At 33.9% G+C, this 13,178-nt stretch overlaps 1 protein-coding gene across 1 annotated transcript in view; it reads left to right on the top strand.

Annotated features, from left to right (window-relative positions):
* The window catches only part of POF1B (POF1B actin binding protein), a gene marked incomplete at its 5' end in the record, with an annotated part of 30,230 nt that extends 20,315 nt beyond the window's left edge, over positions 1-9,915 (top strand). The window contains 2 exons of the mRNA XM_080795528.1: positions 5,513-5,627; positions 7,998-9,915. Of these exons, the coding sequence (XP_080651654.1) occupies positions 5,513-5,627; positions 7,998-8,003 (121 nt within the window). The 3' untranslated portion in view covers positions 8,004-9,915. The remainder of the gene's footprint in view (positions 1-5,512; positions 5,628-7,997) is intronic.
* Between the last annotated feature and the right edge of the window lie 3,263 nt (positions 9,916-13,178).

Below are 13,178 nucleotides of genomic sequence, written 5' to 3'. Positions count from 1 at the left end.
TTCTGTTTCATTGATCCATGTGTCTTTTTTGGTGCCAATACCATGCTGTCTTTATGACCACAGTTTTGAAATACAGCTTGAAGTCTAATTGTCATGCCTCCAGCTCTGATTTTCTTTTTCAACATTTCTTTGGATATTCATGTTTTTTTCTGGTTCCATACAAATTTTAGAATTGTTTATTCTAGCTTTGTGAAAAATGCTGGTGGTATTCTGATAGGGATTACATTGAATGTGTAGATTGCTTTGAGTACCATAGACATTTTAAGAGTATTGTTCTTCCAATCCATGAGCATGGAACATTTTTTCCATTTCTTTTTGTCTTCTTCAATTTCTTTCATAAGTGCTCTATAGTTTTCAGAGTACAGATCTTTACCTTGTTGGGTAGGTTTATTACTACGTATCATATGGTTTATGGTGCAGTTGTAAGTGGGGATCTATTCCTTGATTTCTCCTCTTCTGCTTAATTGTTTATATATAGAAATGCAACAGACTTCTGTGCTTTAATTTTATATCCTGTGACTTTACTGAATTCCTATATCAGTTCTAACAATTTTGGTGTGGAATCTATTGGCTTTTCTACATAGAGTATCATGTCATCTGCAAAGCATGGAAGTTTGGCTTCTTCTTTGGTAATTTGGATGCTTTTATTTCTTTTTGTTGTCTGATTGTTGAGGCTAGGACTTCATGTTAAACAACAGCAGTGAGAGTGGACATCCCTGTCCTTTCCCTGACCTTAGGGGAAAACTCTCAGTTTTTCCCTGTTGAGGATGATATTCACTATGGGTCTTTCATATATGGACTTTATGATATTGAGGTATGTTCCCTCTATCCCTACATTGTGGAGGGTTATTATCAAGAACAAATGTTGTATTTTGTCAAATGCTTTTCCTACATATATTGAAGAATCATGTTTCTTGTCCTTTCTGTTATTAATGTGATGTATCACACTGATTTGTGAATGTTGAACCACCCTTGCAGCCCAGGAATAAGTCCCACTTGGTTGTGGTAAGTAATCCTTTAATATACTATTTGATCCTATTAGCTAGTACCTTGGTGAGAATTTTCGCATCCATGGTCATCAGGTAAATTGGTCTGTAATTCTCCTTTTTGGTGAGGTCTTTGGTTTTGGGATCAAGGTAATGTTGGCCCCATGGAATGGGTTTGGAAGTTTTCCTTTTAGTACTATTTTTTGGAACAGTTTCAGAAGAATAGGCATTAATTCTGCTTTAAACATTTAGTACAATTCCCCTGGGAAGCCATCTGGCCCTGGACTCTTGTTTGTTGGGAGACTTTTGATTACTGCTTCAATTTTTTTTTTTTTTTTTTTTTTTTTTTTTGCTGATTATGGGTCTGTTCAAGTTTTCTATTTCTTTCTGATCAGTTTTGGTAGTTTATATGTTTTTAGGATTTATCTGTTTCTTCCAGACTGCCTAATTTTTTGATACATAATTTTTCATAATATTCTCTTATAATTGGTTGTATTTCTTCAGTGTTGTTTGTGATCTTTACTTTTTCATTCATGATCTTATTTGGGTCTTTTCTTTTGATAAGTCTGGCTAGAGGCTTATCAAACTTGTTAATTCTTTCAAAGAACAAGCTCCTATGTTTGTTAATTTGTTCTACTGATTTTTTGATATCTGTATCATTCATTTCTGCTCTAATCTTTATTATTTCTCTTCTCCTGCTGGATTTTGCTTTTATTTGCTGTTCTTTTTCCTATTCCTTTAGGTGCAAGTAAGTTGTTTTATTGCTTCTTGAGATAGGCCTGTAATGCTATATAGTTCCCTCTTAGGACCACCTTTGTTACATCCCAAAGGTTTTGAACTGTCATGTTTTCGTTTTCATTTGCTTCCATGTATTTTTTAAAATTCTTCTTTAATTTCCTGGTTGACCCATTCATTCTTTAGTAGGATCTTCTTTAACCTCCATGTATTTGTGGTCCTTCCAAATTTTTTCTTGTGGTTGACTTCAAGTTTCATAGTAGAGTTGTCTGAAAATATCCGTGGTATGATCTCAGCTTTTCTTGCCAGTTGAGTCCTGATTTGTGATCCAGTAAGTGATCTATTCTGAATAATGTTCAATGTTCACTCAAGAAGAATAGGTATTCTGCTGCTTTAGGATGAAATTCTCTGAAGATACCTGCTAAGCCCATCTGTTCCAGGGTATCATTCAAAGCCCTTATTTCCTTGTTGATCTGTTTAGATGATGTGTCCATTGCTGTGAGTGCGATGTTAAAGTCCCCTACTGTTATTGTATTATTATCAATGAATTTCTTTATTTTATTATTAATCAGTTTATCACTTGACTGCTGCCAAGTTAGGGGCATAAATATTTACAATTGTTAGATCTTCTTGTTAGATAGACCTTTTAATTATGATACAGTGTCTTTCTTCATCTCTCATAATAGTCTTTGGCTTAAAATCTATGGGTACCTCAGCTTTCTTTTGATGTCCATTAGCATAATAAATAATTTTCCACTTCCTTACTTTCAATCTGGGGGTGTCTTGGGTCTAAAATGAGTCTCTTGTAAGTAGCATGTTGATGGGTCTTGTTTTTTTATCCATTCTGTAACTCTATGTCTTTTATTGGAGCACTTAGTCTATTTACATTCACAGTCATTATTGAAAGATATGAATTTAGTGGCATTGTATTACCTATAAAGTTGCAGTTCCTATAAATTGTCTCTGTTCTTTTCTAGTCTGTTCCTTTTGGTCTCTCTCTCTGCTAAAAGGGTTTCCTTTAATATTTCCGATATGGGTGGTTTGGTGTTCATAAATTCCTTCAGTTTTTTTTTGTCCTGGAAACTCTTCATCTCTCTTTCTATTCTGAATGATAGCTTTGTTGGATAAAGTATGCTTGGCTATATATTTTTCTGATTTAGGATGTTGAGTATATCATGCCAGTCCTTTCTGGCCTGCCAGGTCTCTGTGGACAGGTCTACTGCTTAACCCTATAGGTTAAGGATCTCTTTTCCCCAACTGCTTTCTAATATTGTTTCTATCTTTGCAATTTACAAGTTTCACTATAATATGTTGTGATGTTGACCTATTTTTCTTGATTTTGAGTAAAGTTCTGTGCCTCTTGGACTCGTATGCCTGTTTCCTTATCCACATTAAGGAAGTTCTCAGCTATAATTTGTTCAAATTAAACTTCTTCCCCCTTTTCCCACTCTTCTTCTGAGTATCCTTTAATATTGACATTATTTCACTTTATGGAATTGCTGAGTTCACTAAGACTGTGTTCGTGATCTAATAATTTTCTTTCCCTCTTCTTTTAAGCTTCATTATATTCCACAATTTTTCTTCCATATTACGGATTTGCTCTTCAGATTCATATATTCTTGTTTTTATGGCCTCCTCTTGGGGCTGCATCTTGGTTATAGCTTTTTTAATTTTAACTTTATTAGATTTTAGTTTCTTTGTCTCTACCATAGGGGATTCTCTAGTTTCTTCTATGCTCTTTTCAAACCCAGCTAGTAACTGTATAATTGTAATTTTAACTTCTAGCCCAAACATCTTACTTATATCTATATTCATTAAATACCTGACTATGAGTAATACCTTTTGTTCTTTCTTTTGGGGTGAATTTCTTCATCTCATTATTTTGTCCAGAAAAGAAAAGAAGAAAGAAAAAGAAAAAAAATCACAATAACAACAACAAAACAAACAAAACTAGATTGTGGGTGTATTTTGGTCTGCTTGTTAAAAGAAACTATATCCAAAAATAAGGAAAAGAATATATATACACACATACATAAAATATGATGAGAGGAAACAAAGAATAAAAATAAATAAAATTGAAAAAATTGGACAACCCTGAGATCATGACCTGAGTGGAATCAAAAGTCAGAATCTTAACTGGCTGAGCCACCCAAATGCTCCCTAGACTTTATTTTTTGCTATTTTTTGGACAACTCATCCAGTTTTGTTACTAGTAATCAGTCTATTCAGATTTTCTATTTCTTCTTCATTCAGTTTTTGGAAGATTGTATGTTTCTAGGTATTTTCCCTTCTGCATCATCCAATTTTTTGGCATATGTATTTTTTACAGTATTCTCTTATAATGCTTTCTATTTCTGTGTTTCTGTGGTGTCAGTTGTTACATCTTTCTTTTCTCATTATTTACTTGGGTCCTTTCTCTTTCCCTGTTTTTCCTCATCATTCGTTATCTTGAGGTTCACTGAACTTCTTAGATTTGTGTGTTTAAAGTTTTCATAAAATCTAGAAACAATTTGGTTATTATTTTTCCAATTATTTTTTGTCTCCTGCCAATCATGTAGGACTTCAGTTACACATATGTGAGGGCAGCTAATATTCCCATGGGTATCTCATACTCTGTATATTTTTCCAGGTTTTCTTTTCCTTGTGTTTTATTTTGGATAATTTCTCTTCATGTTTTCAAATTCAGTAATATTTTCTTTTGCAGGGCATATTCTGCTATTAATCCCATACAATGTAATTTTCATTTTTAGAAGTCTGAGGTAGATCTTTATATCCTCTGTTGTTCTCCTCATTGCATTCATACTTTCTTCTAACTTCTTGAGTATACATTTAAAAATATAAATATTTTAATAGATACAACCATGAGTACTTATTTCTTTTATCTGTCATTTCTTGTTCTGTTTCTACTAATTTGTTTTTCTCCTCATTACCAGTCATATCTTCTTGCTTCCATGACTACTAATTTTTTTACTCAATGTCATGTATTGTAATTTTACATACTTTAGTTCTAAATTTTTTTATTTCATTGCAAGTGTTCTGTGGTTTTATTCTGAGACAAAATTGCCTGGATGCAGTGTAATACTTTCAAGTGTTACTTTTAAACTGTTAAAACCTGCAGTATAGGACTAACATCACCCTAATGCTAACACAATATTCTTCTGTAGTTTCTTCCTGATGCCCCCCTGCATTAGGAGGTCTTTCCACTCTGGTTAGTGAAACACAAGCTATTCCCTTTATTATGTGAACTCCAGGGATTTCCAGGCTCCTCCTTTCCAGTGGTACTTTCTGCAGCTTCAGTAGTTTTTCCATATGCCTACCCTAATCAGTAACCATCCAAAGACTTGTGGAGAACCCTCTACAGGACTCTTGACCTTTATCTATATAGTTGTCTTCTGTCTGGTATTCTGCCCCACACCAGGTGCTTTGGCATAGCTTTACTTGAAATTCTGTCATTTCAATTTTGTGAGACAGAAGGGATTTATTTGGCTCCACTTTCTCTATCCTGTGACCAAGAAAATCTCTAGGTAGTGAGGTAGGTACTTATAGGGCTCATGTCATTTGGTTCCCTTCTCTAAGATCATTGTCTTGTGCTACCAGTGGTCCATTATTGCAGAAGCAGTACTCTTACTCTTTTGAAAATAATGGTAGTAAAGCTTTGTAAGTATTTTCTTTTTAGAGTTAAAAGTCATTCAGAGCCAAATTGACTTAATAAGGAAAACCAAACTAGGAGTGACTAAAAAAGAATGAGTCATTTTCTTATGCAGGCTGTAAACTAACTTTTTTCTGTATAGGTACAGGACACAATATCCAATCCTAGGCCTCCTTTATGATGACTATGAATATATACCACCAGGTAGTGACACACAGACTATTGTGATTGAGAAAACAGAAGACAAATGGACTTGTGTAAGTTCCCTTGTGAATTTATAGTCCTATTAAGAATAGAAATTTATATATATTCTATTTATAACAGCCTTCAGAAATTGTGGTAAAATATTAAAGTGAACTAAAATCTTGCAGTTCATTTTTTTTCTTTTCAAAATTTCCCCATGTTTTCCTTACTGATATGTAGTATGAATTAAGAAACTTTAGAATGATTCATACACAGATAATATAATTGTTTTTGAACTGATTCTACTCAAATTTTCAAAAAAATCCCAATTTTTTCTTAAGCAGGTAGAAAATGTTATAGACAATTATGAAGAAGAATGATGTATGGAGAAGAGGCATGGTTTAATAGAATTTGTCTTTCAGTCTCGAATGTGGTACTTTTTACTGTAGATAGAAAATTTTCAGTATTTTGGAGATGAGGAGGTGTCTGTCTTTCTCAACAGATTTTAAGATCCTCCACCCTTAAATCCCACAGTTATAGTGAGGCTGATGAAGAATATTTTATAGGTCATGTATTCTAATATCTACCTTCTGTAACATCCTCCAAGATGACCAAGTGACATGGACCTTAGCATCTTTTTATGTAGGTCAATACATTGCTAAGTGGTGCTGATTACTAAAACCATCTTCTTATAAGGGACTTAATTCTACTTTACTAAAACTTTTACTTATTGTCCTGTTAACCTTTAAAGTAGTGAACATCAAATAGGGAATATATTCACCTCAGTGCAGTGGCTCTCTATCAGGCAATTTTTCCTCCTAGGGGACATTCAGCAATGTTTGGAGACATTTTTGGTTTTCACAACTGGGGAATGGGTACTATTGGCATCTGATGGCTAAAAGCCAGGGATGCTTCTAAAGATCTTACAATTAATAGGACAGTCTCTCACAGAAAATAATTGTCCAGCCCAAAATGTTAATACTGCTGAGGTTTGAGAAACTCTAACATGACAGAATCACCTTGGGGTCTTTTCTTCCTAACTGTATACTCCTATACTACTGCCAAGAGATTCTTACAGAAACCATTGATAATGATGGGAATGTATGATATCCCTCAAGTGTAATGGACATAAAAAATGTTGAAGATGGCAGCTCTAAACCACACAGAATCTAACTTTAACACTGAAAATGACAGCCTTTGTTATGTTAAAAACTGCTTAAGTACTAAAAGCAGGTAAAACTAATCTATGGTTATTAAAATCGGTAAGTGGTTATCCTTGAGGGCAGGTACTGATTAGAAGGGAGTATAGGGAGGGTTACTAGGATACTAATGTGTTGTTGCTTGATCTGAGTAATGGTTGCATATGTGTGTCCAGTTTGGGAAAATTCATATTGTTATATACTTACATGTGCACTTTTCCTATAGATTTACTATACTTTAATAAGTTTTAAAATGCCTACAAATGCCATGAGGAAATATAGATAAATATACAAATGTCAATTATTCTGCAGAACCTTTTGAAGAAAGTTTAAATTGCAGATTTATAGTTAATAAAATACTGCAGATATTGTTAACAAATTACTGTAGATGTGTAGTTAACAAAATTAAGTCTGTTAACTCACTCTAAAAATGATTTTTTTGTTGAGAGCTCAAATATTTGAGTAAACAAAAAAATTCAAAATGTTTTTAGATCTGAAGCCCTTCTTTAATTACAATCAAGCCATCAATCTTGATTATATGGTTGTCTATCATCAACGAAAGCAACCAACATTTGGTAACCTCTCTCCAAAAATAATTTTAGCGTTGACATGTGTTGTATTTCTTAGGACATTAGCTGATCATTATTTATTACTAATTAAATGATAAAGGTACTTGGTGGCCCAAGAACCAGATGAGCAGCAAGGGAAAGTCAGCATAGGACTTAAAATTGTCACTCAGAAATTTGATACTGAAATTTAAGTTTGGGAAGCAACTGCAGCTACTAACCACATGTGCATCAATGTGAGGACTTGCCAAATGAAGGGTCTACAGAATAATAGTCATTATTTCTCTCTCCATTAAAAACGTGCAGCAATAAACATCAAACTTGATATCTGGAAGGGACTAGATACTGAGAGGAAGTTCAAAATATATTTTAGTAAGTTCACAGATGGTAGATTTATATTAACAGATATGCTTAGACATATTTAGCCTCTAAATAAGACACAAGGAAGAAACCTACTCAACCCTCTCTTCAGTCATTGAAACATATATCTTAACTAAAGTCAGATAAACCATAGTTTCACTGAATATACATATAAAAAATTACCACAAAAGTGCAGTACATTTCCTTTGTTTTTATGAATATCAATTTAAATCATTTCCCATAATTGTGTATATACAACAAGAATATCTTAAATGAATTACGAACTAGTTGTAAACTAACTTTTTTTTCCCTTTTCTAGCCATGAATGGATCCCCAACTCAAAGGAGCTTTTTGTGCATCTACATTAGTACTTTGTTATTTTCCATAACTAATGGTCAATCAAAATTTTGAACCATGCTACTACCCAGTAAATTTAATGGAATGAATTATTTCTGCAGATAACAGTTTCTCCAGCCACTAATGAGGCTTTTCTATCACATTTTTCAATAGCATTCAATAGTATTTAATAGTAACAACCTGCTTGTTTAAACATCAATTCCAGACACTGTAGAACATAATGCACTGTTTTTCAGTTAGGGTACTTCCTAGACACTGAACTAATTTGTTGGGGTAGAGATTTTACAAGTTATTCCATTACAAGTTTTAAGGTAAATACTGTTTTTTAACCAAAAAAAAAAGAGGCAAAACTATTGAATTTTTTAAAAAAAGTTAACTATATTGTATATACAGCATATGTTTGCTTTTCTCACATTAAACTCTGTGACTAAAAGAGATGCTCTATTACATGCTATTTATACCTTTTAGAGACATAACTAAATCAAAGGTGATGGTTAATTTCATTTACCAGGGAAGTAGGATAATATCTTTTAAAATAACTAAATCCACTAAATTACACATTATACTACTGTGATTCTAAGAACATATCAGTGGTTTGGCTTGACAAATCTGTTCTTTCAAAGCATATCATCCTCAAATGAGTTCATCCACTTCCTTAGAAATATGTAGTACTATATTGTAGGAGTGGGTAGAAGGAAGGCAGGCTTTTTAATAGAAGTATACAAGGTGTAATATTGAATTGTTGCATTAAGACTTTGGGAATAAAAAGAGCAAGAACAAATACCTGATACCTGTATCCTATTTGGGAGAAAAAGATTTTATAGTATTTAATGGACTTAGAAGTTGGTTGATTAATTGGGTTCTAATGACTTTGCAACATGAAAAATATTTTCCAAATACATTAGTAAATAAGAATGAAATTTCTTAATTTCAACCCCTATGGTTAAAGTTAAAATTGGTGAAAATTAAAATGAGGTAAATGCTTTTAATATTCTTATATAAATATTCAAATAGACCTTGATATGAAGCTAAGAGCTTTATGTTATTATCTTAATACTTTTACTAAAATGTTAAGCTCTATAATTGGATTAATACAATTCCAATTTTATCAATATTTTGTCATAGAAAATGTTAATATTCTTCATGAGCTATACAGTCCTTACATTTTTTCCCTTGGTGTAGGAACAACAGCACAATTTCTCCCCTGCTAACTACACATGTAACAAAATTATGTCACCTTATCTACCCATTACATTTGATATAAATGGAAGATTTTAGTAGCCTGATAGAAAATTGCTGCCACAACTTTGAAAATTAGAACAAATGTGATTTTCTCAAAATGTTCTTAAATAAAAATAACAATGTCCAAATTTGGGGGCAGTTTAAAAATTAATACTTCAGTGACTCACTTGATCCACGCATAATGAATAGGTTTTGAACAGGGTGATTATTATACTTAACAAACTTAGATGTATGTATTCCTTTTCCAATGTATGGTTAAGATCAATAGAAATAGTAGTGATTTTTTTTCCCTCTCACAAGTTTCAGACAGCTTATCTTTGAAAATTACAAAGATATTATCAGGTGAGAAATACCTGTTTATCTAATTTATGTTCCAGTATCTTTTGCTTTAGATATCAAATAAAATGGAGACTTGTAATTACATGCAAGATAATTTACATGTCTAAATAAAATATGTGAAGGGACGTATGGGTGGCTCAGTCATTTAAGCATCTGCCTTTGGCTCAGGTCATGATCCCAAGGTCCTGGGATCCAGCTCCTTGTCAGGCTCCCTGCTCAGCAGGGGAGTCTTCTTCTCCCACTCCCTCTCCCTCTGCCCCTGCTTCTGTGCTCTCTTTCTCTTACTTACTCTCATAAGTAAATAAATAAATGAATAAAATATGTGAAGTATTCGTGTGGTCTTTGTGGAAGTAAGTCCTAGTAGGAAACATATTTTTAGCCTAGCTGTATATTTTCATGAGGAAGTCATATGTTAACTACCAAGCACCATTCTAATATTTTTAAAAATACCTGATGTAGACTACTAGAGACAACACTGTAACATAGACAGACCTCTGGCTGATGCAGGTTTCTGCTTTATATGATACATGTAAATTACATGTAATTTACAAATTACAAACCTGGTCTTCCCGAGTTCCATAACTCATTGTTTCAAATGTGATTCCATGAATCATTCTTCCCACCTTGTAGTGAATGGTGCTTTAACTGTAATACGTTTTCTTAACACAAACAGTACAAAAGGAACAAAATAAGCCTTAAAATCTTTATCTCACAACCCAATTTATATCACCCTAACAAAAAGCCGTTCTCACTTCTTTCCATTATTGTAATCTACAGACATGACATGTAGACATAATTCTTTTGAAAGTAAATAATATGCTGTGAAAAGACTTCTCAACAAGGTACCTCTCTCTCACCACGCATCATTATTAAATGTATTGGATTTCCATTGTATTGTTTATTCAATAAAAAATATATTTCATGCTCATCTTAGAATAAATAAATAAATAAATAATAAAATAGTAAATACTAATCTTTTTGAAAGTAAAGATTCTAATAAATAATTATGTCTGTCTTAATAAAACCTTTAACATTTAGTGATAAATAACACATAGTTCTTTTGCATCTACAAAGGAATACTGGAACTGTTCTATAACATAATTACATGATAACCAAGAAGTCTTGATAATCTTGAATCGGTCTCTTGTAGATGAGATATTGTTAAGTCTAGGGTCTTTATGTTTGGTTTCCCCTCCCATTACATTGAAATAATTACATTATTAAAGTTTATGTTCCAGAGATCCTTTACATTAAGGGATAGCCTTTGTGATATGCTTTGATTCAGTACCTGGTATGCTAACACAATCAGCATCTTACACTCCTAGCTCCTACGTGCCAAGATATAACAAAACAGACAAATTTCTTAAAATGGGAGTATATGAGCTTTTTGAGATGGTTTCCTAAAGGGTTCTGATGAGCCAGTCATCAGGGTATGATGGGTAGGTGGTGCTGGGATCTAGGATGACAAGGTTTGGGGCTCAAATGGATGGTGACTAGGACATAACATTATAGGTTAAAAGGGATAGTTTCAATATGGCCAATTGGTCTAGATTTTAAAATGGAGCAGCGTTCCCTTTGGAATAGTTACTTGGACAATGGTTAAAACAAAGGCATAGCAACTGGAACAAGGCTTATGAAAACATTTTTAGCTTGGGATATCTAGTACTAGAGCCTTGACCCTACGAATTATACAAGTTCTGTGAGGCCTCCAGATTCCAATTAACAATATCCAGTCTTACTCTAGGATCCAAGATTCTAAGATACCTTTCTTTCTTTCTTTTTTAAAGATTTTATTTATTTATTTGACAGAGAGAGACACAGTGAAAGAACACAAGCAGGGGGAGTGAGAGGAGAAGGAGGCTTCCCAGTGATCAGGGAGCCTGATGCAGGGCTTGATCCCACGACCCTGGGATCATGACTTGAGCCAAAGGCAGACGCTTAACAACTGAGCCACCCAGGCGCCCCCTAAGAGACCTTTCTTAAGCAGTATCAAATTTACAAAGCTAATTCTTTTGGAATGACAGAATGGGGCTGAACAAAGCTGGGGAGGTTCTCTAATCAAGTGATATTCTAAGGTTCTAATTTAGTTCTGCATTTTCTCTAAGTCTTTTCTTAGTCTTAAGGAACTTACTGAACAGAATTCCAAGTCGATCCAGTTTTTTCTTGATTCTCACAAGGGGAAATAGGAAGATCTGAATAAGTGGATTCTTTTGTTCCTCTACCTTCACAGGAAGTGATTAATTTTTTTCCTGGAAGTAGGCATATTTAAGAAATGTGTTATATTTTCCTTCAAAACATTTTAAAAAGAGATCAGGGATTTACTTCACATTAAAGCCATTGGGAGAAGGGGATCTTCATATTAAGCCAATCAGGGGTAGGTGGGTGAAGGGAAGAATGAGGAAGAATATAAATGAGTCAAAATTGGCCAAAAAGTGATTGTTGAAGCTGGGTGATAGTTATATAGGGCTTCATTATATTTTTTGTATGATTAAAGTTTTTCTGCAATAGATGTTATCTATCATCTATATATATATCATATATACCATACATATCTTTAAGGGCAGTTCAAGGTCCTAACTGGTAGTTGTCCTGTATGAGACGTGGGTTGAATTTGAGAGCCCTACCCGAGTAACAATTCAAATAATTTCCTCTCCATCATGGTATAGGCCATTTAGAAGTGACAACCAGACAAATCCATCTCCACATAACAACTGTGAACTGTTCTGGAAAAACAATTTTTTAGTAATTACCAAATTATTTCTCCTTATTTCATCACTTTGACCTGCTAGTAAAAATCTGTATTTTTTAAGACAATCTTTTGTTTGTAACATGGGTTGAATTCTTATCTGTAGTATCTTAGCTGAGGTTTTCTAGACCCAATTTACTTTTTTTAAAAGATTTATTTCTTTGAGAGAGACAGAGAGCTTGCGTATGAGTGTGCACATGAGTGGGGGGTGGGGCAGAGAGAATCTTGAAGCAGACTTTGTGCTGAGCACAGAGCCTGACGGCAGAACCAATCTCACAAACCATGAGATCATGACCAGAGCCAAAACCTGAGAATTGGAGGCTCAACTGACTGAGCCACCCAGGTGCCCCTTAGCCCCAATTTATAAGTAAAAGAAAGAAAATCCATCTATTCCTCTCCAGCTACACTGTAACTATGAACAACTGGAATAGCCTCTTCACATGGCTCTGTTTCCCTCAGCTTCTCTGCAATGCATTCCTCACAGAGCCAGAGTGATCTTCAAAATGTAAATTGTATCATATTACTCCCTTTCCTAAAATCCCCTAAGGGTTTCCCATTTCAAATTCTCACAGGTCTCATCTCTTATCAGTCAGGCTCCCTCACCAAAGTCCTGCCAAAGCTTGTTCTATCTCAGGTTATGTGTATTTGCATGTTTCTCTGCCTTGAATGCTCTTCCACAAGATCTTCATATGCCTTCTTCCTTCTTGCCACTCGCCTCCCATGTCTTCAGTATGGATCACCTATATCCACTTAGCCATAACTATCTGTTTAAGCAAACTTGCTGAAGTGTACCAGAATTACACTGGGGGATTTTGT

Source organism: Martes martes (genome assembly GCF_963455335.1).
Source record: "Martes martes genome assembly, chromosome: X".
NCBI classification, from domain to species: Eukaryota; Metazoa; Chordata; class Mammalia; order Carnivora; family Mustelidae; genus Martes; species Martes martes.
This window is presented reverse-complemented; position numbering and strand designations above follow the sequence as displayed.